Raw genomic sequence first — 24,044 nt, 5'->3', positions numbered from 1 at the left:
TGTTAATAATACTTAGAAAGTGCAGTTATTAGTAAAGAATTAAAGAATAACAGTCCATCTATATTACTACAGTTTGTGAACAAGTTTTTCAAATAGAAGAAGATTTTGAAATTGTATTTTAAACTGGATGACCACATATACTTATGTACTTGTGTATTATATTTTAAGGAGACTTTTTTATGACTGTTTTTTTCAGTGCAGTTTAAGGGAAATAGTAGTTCCCTTCAGTATGTCATAATTAATCAGATCTCACACGATACCATTTCAAAAGTGGTCAAAAAGAAGAAAAAGATGTGATCATTATAGAAGGATGCACTATACACTAATACAGATTGATAGTATGTTTATTATGAATGATTCCTATACCTACCTTCTAAAACAAATAATAAGCAAAAGAAAAACAGTAAAATCATTGTTATATATTATGCCTATTGAAATAACATGTTTGCTTCATATCTATGCACTTGCACTAGCCCAGTAGTAGAAGAAAATGTGCAAAGCACTCTTAAGCAAGCTATTCCAAATGAAACTACGTTGTTGCATACAGTTACAGTTCAACTACAATAAATACCCTGTTTGATATTAATATATTCATTAAGATTCTCTTTACTGGTAAATATGTAATACTACCAAGCTTCTTTGTTAACATGAAGTTTGCAATGCAGATGACCACCTGTCTATAAGGGTACAAGATGTGTTGATACAAGATCATATTCAGATTGTCAATTTAATCAAGACTGGAATATAAGAAAGAAATTCTTGTAGGATAAGGTAGGGGTCAATTATGCTATAAGTCTTCAGTGCGTTGCCTACAGAGGCATGCACTGCTCCTTCACAGAGGTTCTTTGGCTTCACGGGAGCTCAGACCAGAAATGGATTGGAAATATAAAAGGGATGGGCCCCTGCAGATGTGGCAGACACCTAAGACTCGCAATTTAGAAATTAATCTGTCCAGGACTGATGATTGCTGTAGGACAAGTACACTATCTAAACCATCCAGACAGAACTCTAAATAATGCAGTTGTTCTATTCTAGCCTTTAGTATAGGGGAAAATTTAATGTTTTGGAATGTAAAAAAACACATCAAGGCTCATCTACTTTCACAGAAGCAACTAATTTTGGATAAGTTTCTAACTCCATTTCCTTAGAATGGACAGAAATCATTATCATTTTCATCAGTCTTTATGTTGACCATAAAGAGTCAGATGTTGTGAGGTGCTGACTTACATTGTCATGCCCATTGTCAATGAGCAGCTGACAAGGCTACTGATTGTCTTAGATAAATCACTTCAACTCCTTTGAAGCAATAGACTTGGATTAAAAGTAACCATTACTGCAAAGTACTTCAGAATGGTAGTAAATGCAAAAGTAATCTCATGAGAGCAGCAGATGTTGCTCAAATTTTTCATTCATAGTAATTTTAAACTAAATTCTAAAGACTTGCCCCCCAAAGAAGAACCAGGGATTAGTTTATTAAAATTATTGCTATATTTAGCAGCTTAAAAATTTGCACCAACATGCAAATTCTGTGATTTAGATTTAATACAAATATTTCAAAATACAGATCTGAAAAATGTTCTCCATTTTTATTACAGGTCTATTCAATAAAATATATACCTTTGGTATAATTTGTTCTGTTGTATATAGTAAAGCATTTTCACTGTCACCAAAAATATATTTTAGCACTTGCGAATTACAGGGGACTTTAATTCCTCAGATAACCCACAATATTGGATACAGTGTCTTCAACCGGTTCATAAATATGTAGACATGATACACATGTACATTTTCTGTTGGAAATGGCAAGTGACAGATCTTCGAGAATACTAAATTTACTAATGATTAAGCTACTTAAGCTGTCTTTATGCTACTTTCATAAATATAAGACATAATTTTCATTGAAAATATGCTTTAAATAAGGCAACTTTTGTAAGAATTCAAATATTGTTTTTTCTTGTATGAAAAACTCATTTTCTTATAAGGTAGTCATGCCTCCCTTGCTATTCTAAAATCACTACGCACAAAGCAATAAAATTACAGAGCTAAGCATCCTCCAAGGATGAAATCACAGTGAAGAAAGCTGTGATATACTTTATGCTGTTAATCATGTTGTATCATATCGCATCACATGATGATAATACAATAGAAGAGAGCTGGTTATTTACACAGTGGTTCTGACTGAAAAATGTAAACAAAGATGAGTCAAGCACCTTGGCAATGCATTGACTTTCTAGTTCATAACCAGGGTTTTACAATGTTGTTCATTAGTTCTGTTGTTAACATGACATGAGGCACCTGTTTTTAAGGTAAGAAACTGGTCAGATGATGAAATGTCTGTAGGGTTTTCAAGTAAATATGCGTATGTTTCCTTTTAGTTCATTATTAAGTCAAGGGTATGCTAATCTATGATCCAAGAAAGACGAAATGATGTTAGATTCATATGCAGTTTAAGGAGTTCTATGACATAGAGTAACTGTTGTTTTCTAAGACATATAAGCTCAAGAAAATCTCCATTACAGTAAATAATATTTTAAAAAAATTCTTTAGGTAAAATTCACATTTAAACATAGATTAACAGAGGTCTGATGGTTATTTAGAAACTCTTAGTCCCATTGACATTGTTGGAATTCCGCTTGGAAAAGCTCAAGTGTACTCGAACATCGCTGTAGGTATAAATGTTTGAGCATTAAAAGCTATGACGGAGCTTCTTTCCAGAACTAAATGCTCCTTCTTTTTAAGGTCAATTTGAAGGTGAATCCTATTGTGAATTGCTTTTCTCTGCCAGAGGACTTCATTATAAACAGACATTCTTTGTTGCAGGAGACAGCCTAGCTATTCTTCCTCACTTCACAGTGTACTTCCCCTCACCGAAGAGGTGCCTGCTATCTGTGGAAAGTCCACATAACACATGTCCTGAGAGTCACATGTTCCTCTTTGTACCACTGTCATAAGTAGTATTTTCTCTGTTCTATTATTTAAATGTGTCTAATTGTTCTAGGTTATTCTACTATGTTCATAATTGTGTTAAACACCTAATTATTAGTTTGAAAAGCTCATCTGTGTCAGATTACAAAATAACCTCTGGTCTCAGGCTATTCTCAGGAGAACAATTTCCAAAAGATGTTAAATGCTCATTCTGTATCTTATTTCCCAGGGTTGCATGGGGTTAAGATTCCACTAACTAGACAAAACTTGCCACTCGTATTAAATGCATTAGTCTTCTTCTCACAGTTTTAGAACTTCTATCCTTTACACAGGTGAGATATAACAGTCTTCCTCACCTATGTTTCTAGAAAGTGTTTCCTCAGAAGCTCCTCTGGGGCAGTTCCTCATTTCGTGAGTTACCATCTCTGCAGAAATAATGGCAATTTAAATTTCTCTTCCCAACCCTCCTACACATTTTTTTCATGCTGGAATGGCTTGACCTGATGAATCACAGCTCTTTTCTTTCCTTGCTGTTTATCCTCCTGCCCTTGGAGCTTTGAAGATAATCAGTCAGGCATGTTTCTCCCCTTAAAAGCTATTTTAAAATTGAGAAGTCAATTGAGAATGTCATTCTTAGGAGGGCTGCTGAGGTTTAATATCCAAAGAAAATTATAACTGTGTCCATGTTAGTAGCAAAGCAATATAGATAGAGGTACTTATCAAAAATCCTGATGAATTTTCAATTACCTTGATTTTTCACTTCACGTCTCCTAATATATTTCATAAAGGCCTGATTCCTTCTTTTAAAAGAAGTTTCTAGAGGTTTTAGAATCAGGACCACAACCTGGCCAGAAAAGATGGAAAGTGGCAGGAAGAGTTTTATGATTTGTTTTACTGCACTAGGCAGTGTGGATACTTCTTTTTCAATCTCTTTCTAGGTGTTTGTCTTCATCTAAGGGAAAAAACAAGTATCCATGCATAACTTGTTATTCACTCAAGGATATCATTATGTCATTATACAAGAGATATACCATTGTAAAATAGGACCTGTATACCATGGCTCTATATCAAGCTCCCAAATACTATGAAAGGAATTTGATCAAAGTGCTCTCAGTGTAGAAGATATATTTCACTATAATATCTAACAGTAGAACTAATAAAACAGAGACTTTATTTGGATGCTGTTGAATGACAGTGAGATTCCCATTTTCAGACAGAGTCCACCTTTACTTGATTGTTGTTTGTAATCAACGGAGAAGGTTTACTTCTCATTCTGTCTCCTGCATCATTAGAACTATCCTGGAAAAAAACATTTGCGGTACAAAAAGTGACAATAATTCTCTTGTACTCTCTTCTGAAGTTCTGGTTCAGGAGTCCATATACTATAGCATTAAGGCAGCTGTTGAAATATGCCATATAATAACTAGATACAAACAACCACTCTGGAATCCTAGGGATTACAGTTTTTGGGTTGACAGCCACAGCAAGGCCTATAAAGTTCAAAGGGGCCCAGCAGACTGCAAACAGTACAAATACTACAAACATGGTTACAAAGTTTCTGAAGTCGTGTGGCTTCAGCCTAGGGTTGTTATCTGGTTTAACCCTTCGCCTTACCTGAATAACGAGGATCCATATTCTCAAGTAACAGAAAGTAACTACGGCTATGGGAAGCAGGAAATGGAAAAACACAACTGCTATTGTATATGCTGAGCTCACAGACTGTGCAAATGTACACGAGTAAATCCTGGGGTCATACTGTAGCGATCCCACAAACAGGTTGGGCACAATTGCAACAAATGTTAGGACCCATATAAGAACAACATAGCACAATGAATTCTTGTTGCTGTATAGCTTGTCATATTTGAGACTGTGGCAGATATAGCAGTACCGATTGATAGCGATGCCTGTAATATTGAAGATTGATCCAATGACACTTAGGCCCATCAAGAAGCCACTAATCTGGCAGTGTAGGTATCCCAGTTTCCATCCGTTGTGAAACACAGATGTGAGGACCAGTGGATATGGGTAGATAGCTACAATCAAGTCTGCAACTGCCAGGCTTACAACAAACACATTTCCTGTAAAATAAATATAAAAAGGCAAGTATTAGTTTTTCTTTTGATCTTTTTCTGTCATTTCCACTCTCATTATATTTATGAGAAGCCTTAAGTGGAACACTTTAAATGTAATTAGTTTCTACTTTCTAGATCAAAATTCATTATATCAGAAATAAGACACTCATTTTGAGTCTAAAAAGGTAGCTTAAATTAAAGATGCACCTTTTAAAAGAAAACTGTCTTTAAGCTTAATTACCATGACCTAGTATATTTATCATGTCATTTATTTGGATTCTTCCAATCACACAGACTTAGAACTAATATCAAATTAAGATATCCATAACTTTAAGCCTTGCCTTTGTTTTAAATAGTATCTCTTGAAAAATCAGCAGAAATAATATTACTAATAAATTTCAAAACTCACATTTACCTTCCTTATTTAATTTAATTCCCTTTCAGTACATTACCCCTTAACTTTTCCAGTCTTGAAATGAAAATCTCTTTTCCCCCATTTATATTTCAAGCTTCCACGACTTTTACGTGACTTTTATAGTAACTGTCTTTGAATCTGCTGGCTAGGGCTTATCTAAACTTAACTTCTAAGAGTCTAGCTGAACACAGACTTAGTTGTCTTTTCTAAACTGAGAGACATGCTCTTCAGTAAAAAAGTGATGCTGGGCAGTGACCTAAACAGTTCCTAGATACTACTGATGTCCCACTCTTCTCTGCCTCCAAACAGAAAAATTGAGCAATGAAATATTCTCTTGGTTCATTTTTTAACAAAGACAGATGATAGAACCACTCTTTGTTCTTCAAAAACAATGGAATCCATCAGGTTTTGAATTAATCTTTTGAGTATAGATTAAATTTTCTTCTTTTAGTTGCTTAAACTGAATACCTCCCAACCATTCTAGTTTCTAAGAAGAAGCTCACAAGATACATTGAAGTCACTTTTATTCATTTTTTAAAAGTAACTATTACATGTATTGGTCTAGTTGTTCATGTCCATTTCTACAGAAAGTTATAAATGTGTGTATATACATGCATGTATGTAGGTATATAAATGCATATTCTAAATAGGTATTTGTGTGTTTGAGATTCTATTTTGCAATTCTGAGATTATTTAAGGAAGATAAAATATGAGGTTCTGTTGCAACCTGTAATAAAATACATTGTTAGCTTTAGATGATGTAGATTTCGTTATTAGTCCAAAGTGGGGTTGGTGAACTGTTTTGCACTTGAGCAGACAAAACACAAACAAATAAAAAGAGTTTATAAGAAAAGATAAAAGTATCTATGGAACAATAGGACATTCTGTCTCAAACAACTTAAAATGCATCTTCTCTCACTAACCTTAGCCTTTAAATGGCCAGCTAGAAATATTACATTTGCAAACGCTGACAGAGAAAAACAGAAAATATCTGTCACAGGATGCTACTTACACTGTCCTGTTTAAATTTTGATACATGCAAAAGTACCACATTTGATATTTATACTAATGGCCTTAATTTAAAGACTGCTACACTAGCTGTCATCAATTTTGTTTCTGGATTTATAAACAACTTTCTAATGATAGTGTCTATAGTTGTTTCTTCTTTGTCTGGGAATTCAATGCCAGAATGCAATATGTTTATCCTGAAGCCTTTGACAGAATTCCGTATCACTTCAGCAAAAGCATCAGAGCTCCTTTCAGCAGAAGATGATATGGGGAAAAAAACATTGCTTTCAGAATTTACCCGTGATGTAGTGGCAAGTGATACAAGAATAAGACATTATATGGAACTTAGAGCTCTGGTCTTTCTTATGAATCAAGGATTGGAAAGTAAATGAAAATTTGCTGTTAGTGGTTTTTTTCCCACTAACAAGAATATTGCAAAATTGATAAAACGGTGACATATAAAATCACAATACTTATTTAAATCACAGAATATGCTGAGTTGGAAAGGACCCACAAGGATCATTGAGTCCAACTCTTAGCCCTGCACAGGACCATCCCCATGAGTCACACCAGGTGCCTGAGAGTACCATCCAGACACCTCTTCAACTCTGCCAGGTTTGGTGCTGTGACCACTTCCCTGCAGAGCCTGTTCCAGTGCCCAACTACCCTCTGGGTGAAGATTCTTCTTCTAATATCCAACCTGAATCTCCCTGGACACAACTTCAGGCCTTGGGTCCTGTCACTTGTCATCATAAAGAAGAGATCAGTGCCTGCCCCTCCTCTTCCCCTCACAAGGAAGTCGGAGACTGCAATGAGGTCTCTCCTCAGTCTCCTGCTCTCCAAGCTGAACAGATCAAGTGACCTCAGCCAATCCTCACACAGCTTCCCCTCAAGGCCCTTCACCATCTTTGTTCTTCTCTTTGGATGCTGTCTAAAAGCCTAATATCTTTCCTATATTGTGGTGCCCAAAACTGCACACAATACTCAAGGTGAGGCCACCCCAGTGCAGAGCAGAGCAGGACAATCCCCTCTCTGGACCAGCTGGTGATGCTTTGCCTGACGCCCCCCAGAACATGGTTGGCCCTCCTGGCTGCCAGGGCACTGCTGACTCATATTCAACTTGCTGTCAAACAGGATTCCCAGGTCCCTTTCCATGGCACTGCTTTCCAGCATCTCATTCCCCAGTCTGTATATATATCCAGGGTTGCCCCATATCAGGGGTAGAATCCAGCACTTCTCCTTTATGAACTTCATATGGTTGGTGATTGCCCAGTCCTCTGATTTGTCAAGGTCTCTCTGCAGGGTCTCCCTGCCTTCCAAGGAGTCAACAACTTCTCCCAGTTTTGTATAATCTACAAACTTGCTTACTATCCCTTCCAGTTCTGCATCCAAATGATTTCTGAAGATGTGGAAGAGTACAGAGCCCAGGATGGAGCCCTGTGGAACCCCACTAGGGACAGGTCACCAGTCTGATGTTGCCCCATTCACTGTTACCCTCTGTGCTCCACCCATGAGCCAATTGTTCACTCACTGCATGATGTGTTTATCCATTGTCCATTCTGGACATTTTATCCAGAAGGATCCTGTGAAAGACAGTATTGAAAGCTTTCCTGAAATCCAAAAGGATTACATCAACTGGCTTCCCTTGAACAGCTAGGTGGGTTACCTTGTCATAAAAGGAAATCAGGTTGGATAAGCAGGACTCTTGTCTCATGAAGTTGTGCTGGCTGTGACCAATGGCTGCACTGTCTTTCAGATGTTTTTCAACACCTCCCACAATAATCTTCTCCATAACTTTATAAGGCACTGAAGTGAGACTGATGAGTATGTAGATTCTGGGGTCCTCCATCCTGCCCTTCTTGAAAACTGAGACAATGTTCACCAGCTTCCAGTCAGCTGGGACCTCTCTGGATTCCCAAGACCACTCTAAAACCACCAAGAGGTTGTGTGATTACAGCAGTCAGCTCTTTGAGGATTCTGGGATGAATCCCATCAGGTCCCACAGATTTGTAGGGATCCAGCTGCAGCAGCAGATCCTGCACAATTTCAAGGTTGACTGGGAGTTGATCATTCTCACAGTCATGGTCCCCAAGCTCAGGGCACTGAGACCCCCTTTGTCCATCATCTGAGTTGAAGACAGAGACAAAGAAAGCATTAAACCCCCCTACCTTGCCTCTGTCCCTGTTTGTGAGGTGATCATCTTCATCCTGTAACAGGCTGATGATATTTCTACACTGTCTATTGCCATTAATGTACTTGAAAAACCTCTTTTTATTGTTTCCCATAGTTCTGGCAGTTTCAACTCCATCTGGGCTTTGGTTGCACAAATTTTCTCCCTACAGTAGAAAGCAGAATCTCTGAATTCTTCCCATGTCACTTGACCTTGTTTCCACTGGGCATGTACCTTCCATTTTTGTCATATTTCCAAGAGAAGATCTCTGTTCAGCCAAGCTGGCCTTCTGCCTTGCCTGCTTGACTTCCAGCATTTGGGAACTGACAATTCCTGTGCCCTTAGGAGGTGATGTTTGAAAAGTTCCATCATTGATGGACCCCAGCATCTGCAAAAACACTTTCCCAGGGGACCTTACTTACTAATTCTCTGAGCAGCCTGAAGTCTGCTCTCCTCATGTCAAGAGTTGTGGTTTTGCTTGAAAGAATTTTATATATATATACACATATATACGTATATATATATTTGCTGTTAAATTTCTGCTTAGCTGGAGACTGCCCATCCCAAGCTTCCTTCTCTGCCATCCACTGAAACTTCTGCTGGTGCTCACTATTAATATTGTTAATATTCTCATTTTTTACCCACTGGAGCCAAATGATAAGGAAAAAGTTAAAAGTGGGAGATTTTTTCCCTTCGTTGAAGGGCAATACATGGTATACTTTTCTCTGAATAGTTTAACTTTGGAAACTGAGTCCAGGAAGAGTAGACACTCTGTCTTTGAATCAGCCAAATCTCAAGGTTCTATAAACTCATGCACCATAGTTGTTCCAGATTTTCTCAGTTGGCTGCTGTAGAGTGACAAACTGAAAGTATTGGAAACACAAGCTGTGTCATATGAAAGTTGGAGTCTAGTAGGATATCTTGGGAGTCTGTCTTTTAAAAAGAAAAAAAATAAAAAAAAATCATGAGTTTAGAAATCAAGTCCCAAGCTGCCAGTTCATGGTTAGCATGTCAGCTGAGTGAACAAAGCATGGGCCTGGAAACTGCTTGGAAACCAGATACCTGCTTGCAGAGTGGACTTTTAACTTCAACTTGGGTTCAGATACATTTCTGTTGCATGTTTTTTGTTTGTTTTGAGGTTCATTGTTTCAGACTCCGAGGTGGATATGAAATGATGTTGAGTTTTCATATGTTATATAATATGCTATTTAAAAATATGATCCTAGCTTTAGGTACACAAATTCTGTGGAAAATATTGATAATTTATTCAATTCCTATATTTTAATGGCATATTGTGAAATTAAACCCTTATGTTTGGAGAATACCTGGTATTGTAGAATCATAGTATCATAGAATGAGCTGGGTTGGAAAAGACTTCCGAGATCATCAAGTCCAACCCTTGATGCAACACTGCCATAGTTACTAGACCATTGCACTAAGTGCCACATCCAGTCTCATCTTAAAAACCTCCAGGGACAGTGAATCCACCACCTCCCTGGGCAACCCATTCCAATGTCTGATTATTCTCTCTGTAAAAAATTTCTTCCTAATATCTAACCTAAACCTCCCCTGGCACAGCTTGAGACCATGCTCTCTTGTCCTACTGCTGGTCGCCTGGGAGAAGAGACCAACCCCCACCTGTCTACAACCTCCTTTCAGGGAGTTGTAGAGAGTGATGAGGTCTCCCCTCAGCCTCCTCTTCTCCAGGCTGAACAATCCCAGCTCCCTCAGCCTCTCCTCATAGGACTTGTGCTCAAGTCCCTTCACCAGCCTAGTTGCTCTCCTCTGGACCTGCTCCAGCACCTTAATATCCTTCCTGAACTGAGGGGCCCAGAACTGGACACAGTACTCCAGGTGTGGCCTCACCAGTGCTGAGTACAAGGGAAGAATCACTTCCTTGGACCTGTTGGCCAGACTGTTCCTGATCCAGGCCAGGATGCCATTGGCCCTCTTGGCCACCTGGGCACACTGCTGGCTCATGTTCAGCTTCCTGTCAATCCAAATTCCCAGGTCCCTTTCTGCCTGGCTGCTCTCCAGTCACCCTGTGCCCAGCCTGTAGCACCGCATGGGGTTGTTGTGGCCAAAGTGCAGGACCCTGCACTTGGCCTTGTTGAACCTCATCCCGTTGGAATCAGACTATCTCTCCAGCCTGTCCAGGTCCCTCTGCAGAGCCCTCCTGCCTTCTAGCAGATCAACACTTCCCCCCAACTTGGTGTCATATGCAAATTTGCTAATTGTGCACTCAATCTCCTCATCCAGATCATCAATAAAGATATTAAACTGAACTGGGCCCAACACTGATCCCTGGGGGACACCACTAGTGACCGGTTGCCAACTGGATGCAGCACCGTTCATCACCACTCTCTGGGCCCAGCCCTCCACCCTTTTCCTAACCCACCACATACTGTCCCTGTCCAAGCCATCGGTTGCCAGCTTTTTCAGGAGTATGCTGGGTGTCAAAGGTTTTGCTTAAGTCCAGATAGACAATATTGACAGCATTCCCCTCATTCACCAGGTGGGTCACCTGATCATAAAAGGAGATCAGGTTGGTAAGACAGGACCTGCCTTTCCTAAACCCGTGCTGATTGGGTCTCATCCCTTGTCCATCCTGTAGGTGTCGTGTGAATGCACTTAGGATGATCTGTTCCGTAACCCTGTCAGGCACTGAGGTCAGGCTGACAGGTCTGTAGTTTCCCGGGTCCTCCTTGCAGCTCTTTTTGTGGATCGGTGTGACATTCAGCAACTTCCTTTCATCTGGGACCTCCCCAGTGAGCCAGGACTGTTGGCAGGGGACAGAGAGCCGCTTGGTGAGCTCTTCCGCCAGCTCCCTCATCACCCTAGGATGGATCCCATCTGGTCCCATAGGCTTGTGAGGATCCAAGTGGCTCAGCAGATCACTAACTGTTTCCTCCTGGATTACAGGGGGGATATTCAGCTTCCTGTCTCTGTCTACCAGTTCTGGAAGCCAGTTATCTTGAGGACAACCAGTCTTACTGTTGAAAACTGAGGCAAAGAAGGTGTTAAGTATCTCAGCCTTTTCCTCATCTTTGGTGACTATGTTCCCCCCCCCCCATTCCAACAAGGAATGGAGGTTTTCCTTGCTCCTACTTTTCTATTGATGTATTTGTAGAAGCACTTCTGGTTATCCCTAACAGAAGTGGCTAGATGGAGTTCAAATTGTGCCTCTGTCTCTCTAATTTTCTTTCTACATGACCTAACTATATTCCTAAACTCTGCATGAGTAGCCAGCCCTTTTTTCCATAGTCAGTAAGCTCTCTTTTTTCACCTAATTTCCTTTAAAATCTCCCTGTTCAGTCAGACCGGTCGTCTTCCCCACTGGTTTGCCTTTCAGCAGACTGGGACAGCCTGCTCCTGTGCTTTCAAGACTTCCTTCTTTAAGCATGTCTGCCCCTCCTGGACCCCTTTGTTTTCAAGGGTTGTTTCCCAGGGTACCCTCTGAACCAGTCTTCTGAGTAGGCCGAAATCTGTTCTGTGGAAGTCCGGGGTAGAAGTTTTATTGACGGCCTTCTTTGCATCCCTGAGTATTGAAAACTCTATTATTTCATGGTCACTGTGCCCCAGATGGTCTCCAACCACCACATCTCCCACCAGCCCCTCTCTGTTTGTGAACAGCAAGTCTAGTGGGTCCCCATCCCTGGCAGGCTCATTTACCAGCTGGAGCAGGAAATTATTCTCTATGCACTCTTGAAATCTCCTAGACAGCCTCTTCTCTGCTGTGTTGAGTTTCCAGCAGACATCTGGCAGGTTAAAGTTGCCCATAGGAACAATGGCTGGCGATTTTGAGACATCCGCCAGCTGCTTGTAGAATAATTCATCACCCTCTTCATCCTGGTTGGGTGGTCTGTAACAGGCTCCCACCAGGATGTCAGCCTTGTTGGCCTTCCCCCTGATTCTGATCCACAGGCACTCAACCTTATTGTTACTGACTTCAAGTTCTACAGAGTCAAGAGACTCTCTAACATATAGAGGTGAGTACCATAAAAATATATATATATAGGAAAAAATTAATTTTCGTCTTCAGATTTAGGTTTGTACAGAATGCTATAAATGAAGCCTCAAGCTCAATATTAAACCCTTTTAAAAGGTTACATAATGAAAATCTTGAATAACTCTCCCTTGAAGAAAAAGTATTCATTCTCTTTAGAGAGATCACATTACTATGAAAAAATGTGATTTGTGTAACTAAAGAATATATTATTATGCAGTAATGCTAGTCAGCTGAACTGAGAAGGCAGAGGTTGAATTTCTTGACTTCAACATAGGCCAAATAAGCTTTAATAAATTTAAGCAAACGTTGTGCTGTGGATGTATGTGGGAAGAAAGATAATCTACTGGTAACCAGGTTTAGCAAGTCATGCTTTTAAAGCAATGTTCCATTAAATATTTTACTGAAAAAGACACCCTTCTGCTCAGCAAACGCATAGCAACATCAGACCTACCTGGTGAATATAAAGTTGCACTAAAGCAACAGAAAACAAAAAGCGTTTTCCCAGATAATTTGACTTTTCCAAGAGCACAAAACAACATAAACTGAGTGTAAAAACTGTGGCCCTAAGAGATTATAAGAAAAAATGCTTATGGAATTGTCAAGATGTCAGAATAAATATAAGAGCCTCAAATAAGAATTACATGATGTAGTAGTATCAGTAGCAACTTGTATTTGCAGAACATACAAATTAATATGTGGGTTGTTTTTCCCTAGATTTAGTGCTAAGTGTGCCCTGAATGGGAATTAAAGAGTTTCTACAAATTTCTAGCAACTTAAATAAGTGCAGAATAGTAATGGAAAAAATAGTCTAGGTGGTACTGAGTGACTCTCATAGGCTTAAACTGAAGGGCTGAACAGTTTGCCAGCAGATCAAAAATGACTAATTCTTTTGGTAATTTTAGGAAAACTGAGGGAGATGTGGTCTATGGAACTCTTTCTTCAAGTGTTGAGACTGTGAAGTACTTTAATTCTTCCAAAACTTTTAGCCTGGGGAAAAAAATATTGTAAAAAGGGAAACAGCTTATCAATGGAATAAAATAGCAATGTTTTAAAGCACTAGAGATTCCAGTTAGAATTTTTTTGTACTCAGGAAATCTGAGGGAATTTTAGAGAAGAACTCATATTGCTGGAAATATTGGTAAGGCTACTATTTCTCCTCTTTTTTCCCCCAGATATTTCCATACCTTTTAATATTGATTGCTATGTCACTACTTCTGTTCACCTATTTCAAATTCTTTTCTGTATAAATAATGCATTGCCCTCTTACAACAAATGCTTTCCATGAACCCTCATGTTTTTATCATTTTGCTACATTTTGAAGAACATGCCATCACGTTTCCTGTTTATGCAGTAGTGCTTCAGGCTGCAGCAATTTTAGGTAAGATGGGTTTACAGTCTTTATGCTAACTGAAGTCGCTTTAGCTTTTAGGTAAGACTAAACAGTACTTCTGGCAGTCATTGAAGTCACATACAAGGATTTTGTTTGAATGGCCATTGACTAAGACATGTAATGCTTACTTGTGTAGTATATCTTTAAGTAAAGAGGATAGTGTAAAAAGTAGCAGCACTGGACCAATTACAAGATCAAACTCAATTTCTAACTACCAGGTCCGTGCCATTCTTACCTACTCTCTTTTTATCATTTGTAAGATATTTCCAGATATGCTAACAGTCACTTCCAATTGCTTCATAACAAGCCTTAATTAACAGGATACTTCCTTATAAATTTAGATCATGTTTTCTAGACATTGTGCTGTATTTAGATATCATACTTGCCAAGGTTGTTATATCCACAGTTTTTATATATTTAATGGCACAAAAATGTTTATTTACATTTTAAAGCACTGGCTTCTGATCACTCTAATACTTCTATTGATTTGTTTCAATGATAGCTTACAGATTTTATTGGCATTATGAAATCTTTCTCACTAATCCAGCCCTTGCTCAGAATGTTAATCTGAGAGTTTATGATGCTAGCTGAAAACAAGACTATGATTAGATGCTCACCACTGACAGTCTGTAACATTAGAAACTTTAAATGCGGTACCTCACAATTATAACTGAGTACAGCATCATACTGACACACTTCCATACAGCAAAAGTGGCAGCATAGCTGGTAAAACACCTGGTTTAGTAAACTAGTACCTTCCCTTCACAACTGAATGGTAGGAGTGAAATGAGTCTTTGATTCTAGAATATAAGACATCACATGAAATAAGGCAATGGGCTTATTTCATGGACTTAAGGAAGACAGCAAAATGAGAAGCCTAAGCATAATATTCAATACAATATATTTCATTTTCCCACTAAGAACTTCTTCCTTAGAAAGGCATTTTTTTGGGCCTCTGCTTGTCTCATTATTGTTTCCATGCATAAAATAGTATCTTAATTACAAATATTAAAGCTAGATTTGTTTCATATACCACGAACATTTTTGTCCCAAATGTTGTTCCATTAGCACCAATATTTCACTTGTAAAACATCATAAACAACTACAAAATCAAGGAGTGAAGGCTGTTTTTGTGAGTATCTAATACAAATTCAATAAAATCTCCTTGTTCATATATCCAGAGTTTAACACTACTCAGTGTTCCTTCTCCCTGGGACATTAACCAGTCATAATGTTTCAAGAAAAAGAAGACCACTCCACAATTTTTCTAGCATTAAATTAATATTGGAAAGTTGCTGTACCCGGCAGCACAGTTTGGGATTCCACGGAGATCATGTTCAACAAAACCTGTTAAATTAAAACACCTGTAAGTGGGGTCATCAACCACTGTTCCTTAAGTAAAATTCCAAAGTCAAGTAAGGTTACTTAGACAACCAAGTGTGCAGACAGTCCCAGCTTCACTGGAGAAAGATTTGAAATGTCTAAGAAGCTAACAGTCCTTGCAGCTCAGCATCAAAATGGCACAAAACAGCTGAGGGAAAATATGGGAATAAATATTACATAAGCTCCAGTTACTCCTGGGAGCTTCATTCACTTTACAGATAATAATATCAACTCCCCTAGATCTGAAAATGTCTATTTTTAAACTAAAGGCACTATTTATAAACCTGTCCTGAATCAAGAAGTCCACGTGTGCATTAAATTTGAATAGCGTGATGGGCCTGTGGGTTTTGCTTCTCATTAGCAAATTTAACCTTATGTTGCAGATGGTGATGCAGAGAAATGGGAAGGGCTTAAAGCCCACATTCAACCTTTTAGCTTTAAGCATATGTAGGAAAACCTCTCTCTTTCCTTTTAAGCTGATAAAAGACCTTGTATTACTTTGTTGTTTTCATAAAACCTCATTCAAGTGTACACTTCTGTCATATTATACAAGGATTTTCAGACCTTCTATCACTTCGTTGGGTCACTAATGAAACCAGTAGTGTAATTACAGACATGCCAACTGCCTACAGCTTTAATGATGTCAGGCAGACAACTTGTTAGCACTGAGGAGTATTAAATATTTGTGGTTTAAACTCATTTACAATCTTACTAAGGTAGAAATTCTTAATGTCATAGACAAGTTAAGATACTGAAATGAACCTAAGTAACCTCAACTTTTAACTGCAGTTAATAGAAATTCAGGGAGATGGATCTTATAAGGCTGGACACCTGGAGAACTGCATAACAGTATATTTGAGAGGTAGTGAAGAATAGATTTGTTAAAGGATATAATATCAAAATAATCCATATTGTAATGCTTTATTTCACTGTGCTGAAAGTTGAAGAAAATTTTACATAATCAGCACAGCACAAATGAAAGATTATTGATGCACTCAGAAAACAAAATATTATACTGTATTTAGAATAATTATCACACAGAATCTTCCAGTGAAACTGCAGCAACAATTAAACTTGAAATGCCTATGCCACCTTCTGGCCAAGAAAATCAGATGCATGAATGAGTAATTGGCAGAAAATGGCAGTGACAAATTATATAGTATTCAGAATAAAGGAATGGTTGGGTATCAGGTCCGAGTTGACTGTAACCAAACAGTATGCAGATGTGATTAAGTAGTTTTGCAGGTATGCCAAACAACATACAGTTTTCTGTATGTTGCGACTTTATCACCCACCATTTTTTCCTGCAGTCCCATGACACACATGTGAGTGAGACAGCTATTGCTCTCCTTCTTACAGTCTAAAAATAGTTGTCGGTGCTATTATTGGTGGTTCAGTCATGAGAGGAAAGTGATGCAAGTTTACTGTCAGGCAGAGAAGGGAATTGAATCCATACGCTGGATGAGTGCTACAGACTTGGGGATGTACCTTGCCTGTGGCAGTTTTGTATGACATGCCAGGGCTGCTTTGAAAATGTCTCTTATATTGGACCTCTCACTTGATAGGAGTACTTAGTTTGTACTAGGCAGTGGATTTAGTGGGTGCATGGGATATTGAATATCTCAATACTGGCAAGACTGAGGTGTTCCTCGGTATGCCAATAAGGATAGCACTCTCTGCTGGATGAATTTATGTGACATGAAATACAAAGTACCCGAGGACAGCAGCACTAAAGAAAAGGTCTGGTGTACCATTGCCCACTTAGGCACCTAATGTAGGAGTAGACTGGAGTTGACTGAAGATCTTTTGTGAACCTGAACTTAAAAAGTCTAGAGGCAGTCAAGGTCTGGATCTAAAAAATGTAATTTTAAAAAGTACTTTAAATATCTCTCAGAGCTACAGTGCATCTCAGGATACACTCATCTTTCTGTTACATTATACAGTGGGAGGAAATATTTTGCTAGGAGATTCTACATAGTAGGTTCATGTCTAAGATATTTTGCTTTAGAATCAGCAGCAAACTGAACAAAACTTCTGTTCTTTAACAGAAATGTCTAAAATTTTATCACAGTAATATCTAGCTAATACACACTTACCTTGGAAGTAAGATTGTATTAAACTGGCACTGTCATACAGTTTTATAGTTTTAAAACATAGAAATAAAAGATGAAAGGGACTCTTGTCAGCAAGCCAAGAGTGAACTAAGACATAACACAAAATATCATGAAGGCTTATAATAACATTGAAGTGAATCAACAAACCCTGCTATCTTGCAGGTGAAAGTTAGAAACCAGGGCAGGTAGACGTAGTGGTGGATGTCTCAAGTTCTGTGACCCTGTTTTTGGCTCTGGTATCTGCCTGGACTGTTCTTTCTACAGTTCACTGGGCGGGTGTGTTTTCAAGGTCAGGACATCTATCCCCTTTGAACATCAGCCTCTTCTGCCATAATGACAATATTTCGGAGATCAAATAGATTTGCCTGAATAACTTATCCACTTTTACAGAAGGGACTTATATTACCACTTCTGATTTGATCTTTTCTATCTCTAATTTCTATGATTCATTTGGGAGGAAAAAAAAGTCTGTGGACAACCTGTTCTCTAACAAGGTATTGCCTAGATGTTACAGAACACTGAGGTTCAGCAAGCTGTATGAAACCGATTAGAATAACAATGCTGCTGATGTCAGAGGATCATGCTACTAAACTGCATCACAGCAGAATCAGTGCAAGAGTACTTTTCCCCCTTCAACTGTATTTGCATTAGAGACTGGAAATAAATGGAAAGACAAAAATGATACTATCGCAGTAATATAAGAGCTCAGATAAATAAAACTAATAATACAGTTCAGAGACTAAAACAAATGAAAGGGAAAAAGCATAAAAAGGGAGAGAGGGATGCTTGTGAAATATAATTATGTTTTGTATCTGTACAAAATCTCACAGATCTGTCAGGACTGGTGCTAGAAAATGTGAGGATACAGTATATTGCCTTTCAAGTTCTAATATATATTTCGAGAAAACAAGTAGGAGAAAACAGGAGAGTGGAGGTACAACCACATAACTGACAGGAGATTTCTATACTGTATAAAACATTGCAAACAAAAAATTGCATTCCTGAATGTCTTTGAAATTCACACTTTTATATAACAGGATTTTGTGCCTGATTTGTCCATAGAATTATTCATGGGATGAAAAAGAAGTTAAAAAATTCTCGAGAGGACAAAATAATCCATTTTCTTTCTATTATGACTAATAACAGTATAGGTGGTCATTCAGCCAATGTATTTAACTACAGAGTCCACAGTAGACAGTGGACATGAGTCCATAAAAGAGTTTTCCCAGTTCTTTCTCCTAAAATCAGCAATGGTAGGATATCTGCCAAAACAATGGAAAATAGCACTATAAAAAATATCACTTATATATAGTTAAATGTGTTTACTCTCCCTTCCTCTATCCATTCTCTATTTTGTTATTCCTTTTCTTCCTTTTTTGTTTATTCCATCATCATGTCTTTTCTCTCTGTAGTGCTTTACAACACAAAATCTTTTACGTTTCTGACAGAAGCCTTTTTTCTCCCTGCTTTCCCCTCCTTTCCTCTCTTCTTTGTTGCCCCAAGTTCCTTAAAAAAGGTGAGAAGACACAGATGAATATCATACTACACTCCCACCTTATCAGTTTGATGATTTTTGGAGTGTATTCCATTGTGTCATTATCGAAGACCCAGGTGCCTACAGTTCTTCCCCCCCTCCCTTTCAGATCTTCATTTTCTTTATTGTGCTACAGCAAAAAACAAGTTGAATGTTCCCAGACCAGAGGGGAGAAAGAGAAATGGGATTAAGTATCATGGGCAATTCACTAGAATACATGGTATTTTAATTCCAATATTAGTGGGGTTTGTTTATAAAAGTAACTGATGGTATGGAGAATTCTTGCTCTTCTATAGCATCAGAAATGTATTTTGCACTGGAAACGAAAAGCAGGGCAAATAGGTGGAACTTCTATATGCATGGCAGCAGGGTGAAGGATCTTAATACCCATCTTCTCTACTATCTGTCTTTTCCTTGTTATGAGGAACAGACAATCGAATCCAGGAAACAGGGTATGGGAAAAACATCTGGATTAAAAGAGAGTAAAGACCCCATGATGTGTAGATCCTTTCCTCCATAAAAAGGTCTAAAAACCTTGTGAAATTTGCTTTTGGACCAAAATAGACTGTTCCAGTCCAACAGAAGAACACCTACACTATCTGCCTGTGTCTGTGTATATCCACAGCCTGCCAGGAGAATCCCTTTCTTAGCATATACTTTTGTAATTTGATGAGCACCCACATCATCTGCAGAGTTCTACACCTTCCACGCTGAGGTAAAAATATGGTAAGAAATACAAATTAAACCTAAACTGGTTACACTGAGTGTCAAGCAAATTCAAAATATGACAAAACAACAATTGAGGTTTCAGACAATTTTCTTACAGCAGATTATCTGGATTGTTGCAGCAAGCAATTAAAATGATATAGCTCTGAAAATTTAAGTGTGTCAAAAGCTTAGAGGCATTTGTATATTTTCTCCCCTTGTACTATTGAAATCAAAACTGATTTAGATATAGGATACTTTTATAAGAAATTAAGGAAGTAGGTAGTTTATTCTTTATTGCCCTGATTCATACAGGTAATAAACTATAATTTTTAGCACCCTTATAGTATAATTGACTCAGAAACAATGTTTATTTGTTTATATTAGATGTGTATTTTAAAATAACTTGTTGATAAAACCTACAATTGAAATGTTATATTAGACAAGAAAGAATTGAAGACATTGCTCTACCTTAAGTAAAATCTGTATTTTAATTTTTATCAAAAAAGTTGCAGGAAATATGTACTTTATCTGCACCTAAACTCTTTTTTTTCCCCCTAAAGATCCTGAAATGAATGTTGACAAATAAAATTCTCAGTTTTCTAATGTTATCCTCATTGCTAGTAACAATAGTTTATGGAGAACTTAAAACAAAATTTAACATTTGTGGCATTTGAATGACCACAAAAATATTTTCATTTATTTTAAGGCTTCCTAGGATTCTTATCTTTGCACAATTTAGTTTCTTCACTACAAAAGCAATTGTCAATATAAATAAAACAACAAGGACAAACTGACTATAAAGAATTCATAGAACTTTAAAAAATATTCTTAAGTCATTATTCCTTTAATTCTTCAGACAAATAAAGACATGAGGTTTTTTTTCCCAATATTTCTTCTGAACAGCCTAAAATAAACACTGTGACTTCACTGTAGGCAAAAAATTAAGGTATCCTAAATTTTTGCCAACACCTTTACAGTATACAATGATATGAGAAGTACTGATGCATGTGTATATCCTGTCGTTAATCTGCAACAGGATATACTACTATACTTGTAGATAATTAACATACCTCCACTAAAATTTTAACTGAATTATCTATTTTTTTGCTATCTGAATGATAAAACTTGCACAGATGTTGGCTCTGGTTTGACCAGGCTCTAGAAGTTATAATGAGAAGGAGAATTCATTTATTGCTTGTTGTTTCTTTCTTTTTTTTTTCCCCTGCATAATGGGATTTTTCATAGAGCACAGGATAAAATTTTCCAGCAGTAATTATTTCAGAGGAACTAGAAATAGTCAGGTATGATTGCCCTTTGACATCACAGAAGATTTCAGGTATTTCCACACTGTACCTCACACAAGTGGGGTCAACCTCTTGAAGGCTTTTTCTTCTCTTTAGCAACTACTGACATACAGCTCCAAATTTTTTCAATATCCTCTTGATTAGTTAATTAGAAAATTAATTACTTTTAAATTTAATGCTTACTAGAAATAAAATGGGGTTTGGATTTGTGCCTTTTATCTTAGCAGTATTAAATGAAGATTTTACTAAGAGTTACCTTACGTGGAGATGTAATTTAGCATACACATGAATTTGCCATGCAATTGTATCCTTAGAAGTGGGCTTTTGACTAGAAAAAATTGGCTAAAATAATGACTTAGCTAACTCCACTGACAAGCTGAAGCAGTGTAAGTAAGCAAATAAGTGGTTCTGCATATTGAATATAACTCATGATTATACTATTCAATTGTTACTCATCCCCATCTTGTTTTAGTTACTTGCCTGTTCTCGGGGTTTTACTTTCATAAAGAGCGGTGTGGAATTTTTCAGAAAGCATTTATTTTTCTATTGCTTAAGACTGAACTGTTTGTTTATTACTGAGTGTAGTCAAAGGACATGAGACTATGGCACTAGCTAATAGGAAAGAAATATATATATAAATGATGTTGATTTCAGTACCTACATAGGTCTTCAGATCTTATCACTCAGTGTTCTTACCTAACCTGTAGCACTAGACTGTCCAGTACAATGAAAGAAATTGCTGAAACCTACACTTGCTGTCAAAAGTATTGGATTTTGTATTATAGTAATTTCAGTGTGGTAGCATTTAAAAGCTCTCTTATGATATCTCATCTGAAGGATTTTTACCCATTGATTTTTGTTATGACTCAGAAATATCGTAACTGCTTACTTTGAGAAACCAAACACAATTTGTAAAATTAAGTTCAATACCTCCAGTGTAAAAAATATGAACCCTGTAACTGTGTGAAAACAAAACAGATTTACAAAACTATATCATTATAATCTGAGTCTCACAATGTTATGCATATAATACCTTGGCTGTTGGAGCTCCTTTGCTTTTTTAGTGCCAATTTTTTTCTCTTATACTCCTTTCTATCTTTGTTTTAATGCTAGGGAAAATCTTACCAAAAAAAAAAAAAGCTTTTAAGAAACCTGAAAAGTTATATATAGATAGCTAAAGATAGTACCCTTTTAAATATTTAGTAAAAACTTTTCCAGTTCTCCCTCTGAACATTCCTGCTCAGTTCTTCATCTTTTTTTAGGAACAGGTTTTTAGTGTGCCAACATACTTCATTATTTAACAAAACTTAACAAACCAGAAGTCAACACTACTACTTATGAAACTAAAAATAAAGAAGGCATCCAAAGAAAGGTGGTATAATTATCTCAATGAATATTAAAAAAAATGTATTTCTATGTTGAAAGGATGCCAAAAAGAAGAGGTTCTGTACAATCAGTGTATGTCAAAGATTTTGTGTATTTATATTGTGTTACAAAACCTGACTTGAAGCTTATTGTGAAGAGGAATGAGTGGTAAGGAAGCCTTAGCTTCAGACTGAACAGTAATTTTGCATTTCTTTACTTTGTTCTATTAGGGAATAATCCTCTCATTTTTTAAACAATATCCTTGTAAAATATTCTACAGGTAACTGCTGAAAAAAAAGTGTAGGGAGTGCGGGAAAAGTGTCTTTCACATCTCAGCTAAAACCTCCTAGATTTTCTTACTTTAGTTTCATAAAGATCTGTATTTAGCTTTGTATGTGAAAAGATTTCTTCAACATTTTTGAAAGACAGCTTGAGTTCCTCAGAGAGCCACTTTAGTTCTTTCCATGTATGAGCACAAAAACGTCCACTTTAGCGCATTAATGTATTTTTTAAAGTAACAGAAGAGCTTCCCCTAAGATCTGAAAATTCTTCACTCAAGACTAACAGCCTTCATTTGTGTGGAGTAAAACTGGTCAGTTCACAATGCAGAAGTTAACTATTTTGGTAATACATAAAAAACCTCCTTCTAACTCTTTTATTGAAGTTGTGTGTGTCAGTTGCAATCATCAATGGGCAATAGCAGAATTTGTTGGCATTATAGTAATCTCCTGATAGACTTGAATTCATATTGTAGGGAAGTCCATGGGGATTTTTTGTTTATAAATTCCAGTATCTGGAATAGTACAGTGCCAGTTCTTTACAATATTTCTAGGTATATTTTATTAACAAGCTTGCTTCCTGTAAATTTTGTGTGGAAGATGTTGACCTGGTCAGAGCTTTAAAATAGATCAGTCAACCTTCTTACAGTGAGCTCAATCAATGAAGAAAATCATGTAAGACAGAGAACAATAAAAATAAACCAGTTTCTCCCTGCCTTGTACTTCAAGGCATATCCTTTCTTCCAGGATTGATTTCAGTCAGTTCAAGGACTATAATGGTCTCCTGCTCCTCTTCTCATTTCTTAGGCCTGATCTGTTTTCTGCTCTTCTTGGCCATCTCAGCTCCTGCTGTAGCTGCAAGCTTTCTTCCTGATGCCTTCCTCTGCCTTGTCTTCCAGTTGGCTGGTACTTGCTTTTATTGACCCTGGGAGAGAGTCATTTCCCCTTTCTTCTGGGAGATAAATCTCACCCACATATGCCTTTACTAACAAAGTGTGTCACGCAGAGTGAGGAGAAAGGTAACAAATACCTTTAGTCAGACTTAAAGGAGAAAAGAATAGTACTTAAACTTTTCATCTTCAAGACAGCTCCTGAAAATCTTTCTTTTAAGTCTGCAAGGAATTAAAACCTATGCCAAACTACTAAGTACAACAAATGAACAAACACATCCAGTCTTTTTCTTCTAGAATAAGAAATTACTTAGTTATACTTACTTAGACAGTACTTACTTAGAGATTCTCAGTAGAGGTATAAAGTCAGAAGAGGTATAAAGCAGAAGCAGTATCAAAGGATCAAAACAAGTATTGTTAAGCTTTTCCATCAGTGATTTGGACAAAGGGTACCTCCTCAGCAAGTTTTCTGAACACAT

At 37.4% G+C, this 24,044-nt stretch overlaps 1 protein-coding gene across 1 annotated transcript in view; it reads right to left on the bottom strand.

The window, feature by feature from the left end:
* Positions 1 to 4,126: 4,126 nt before the first annotated feature.
* The window catches only part of MTNR1A (melatonin receptor 1A), a 59,400-nt gene continuing 39,482 nt past the window's right edge, over positions 4,127 to 24,044 (bottom strand). The window contains exon 2 of the mRNA XM_027636178.1: positions 4,127 to 5,003. Within this exon, the coding sequence (XP_027491979.1) occupies positions 4,135 to 5,003 (869 nt within the window). The 3' untranslated portion in view covers positions 4,127 to 4,134. The remainder of the gene's footprint in view (positions 5,004 to 24,044) is intronic.

This window comes from Corapipo altera, unplaced genomic scaffold, assembly GCF_003945725.1.
Source record: "Corapipo altera isolate COAL_440 unplaced genomic scaffold, ASM394572v1 22b, whole genome shotgun sequence".
In the NCBI taxonomy this organism is placed as follows: domain Eukaryota; kingdom Metazoa; phylum Chordata; class Aves; order Passeriformes; family Pipridae; genus Corapipo; species Corapipo altera.
The sequence above is the reverse complement of the archived record's forward strand: the minus strand, read 5'-3'. Positions and strand labels throughout refer to the sequence as shown.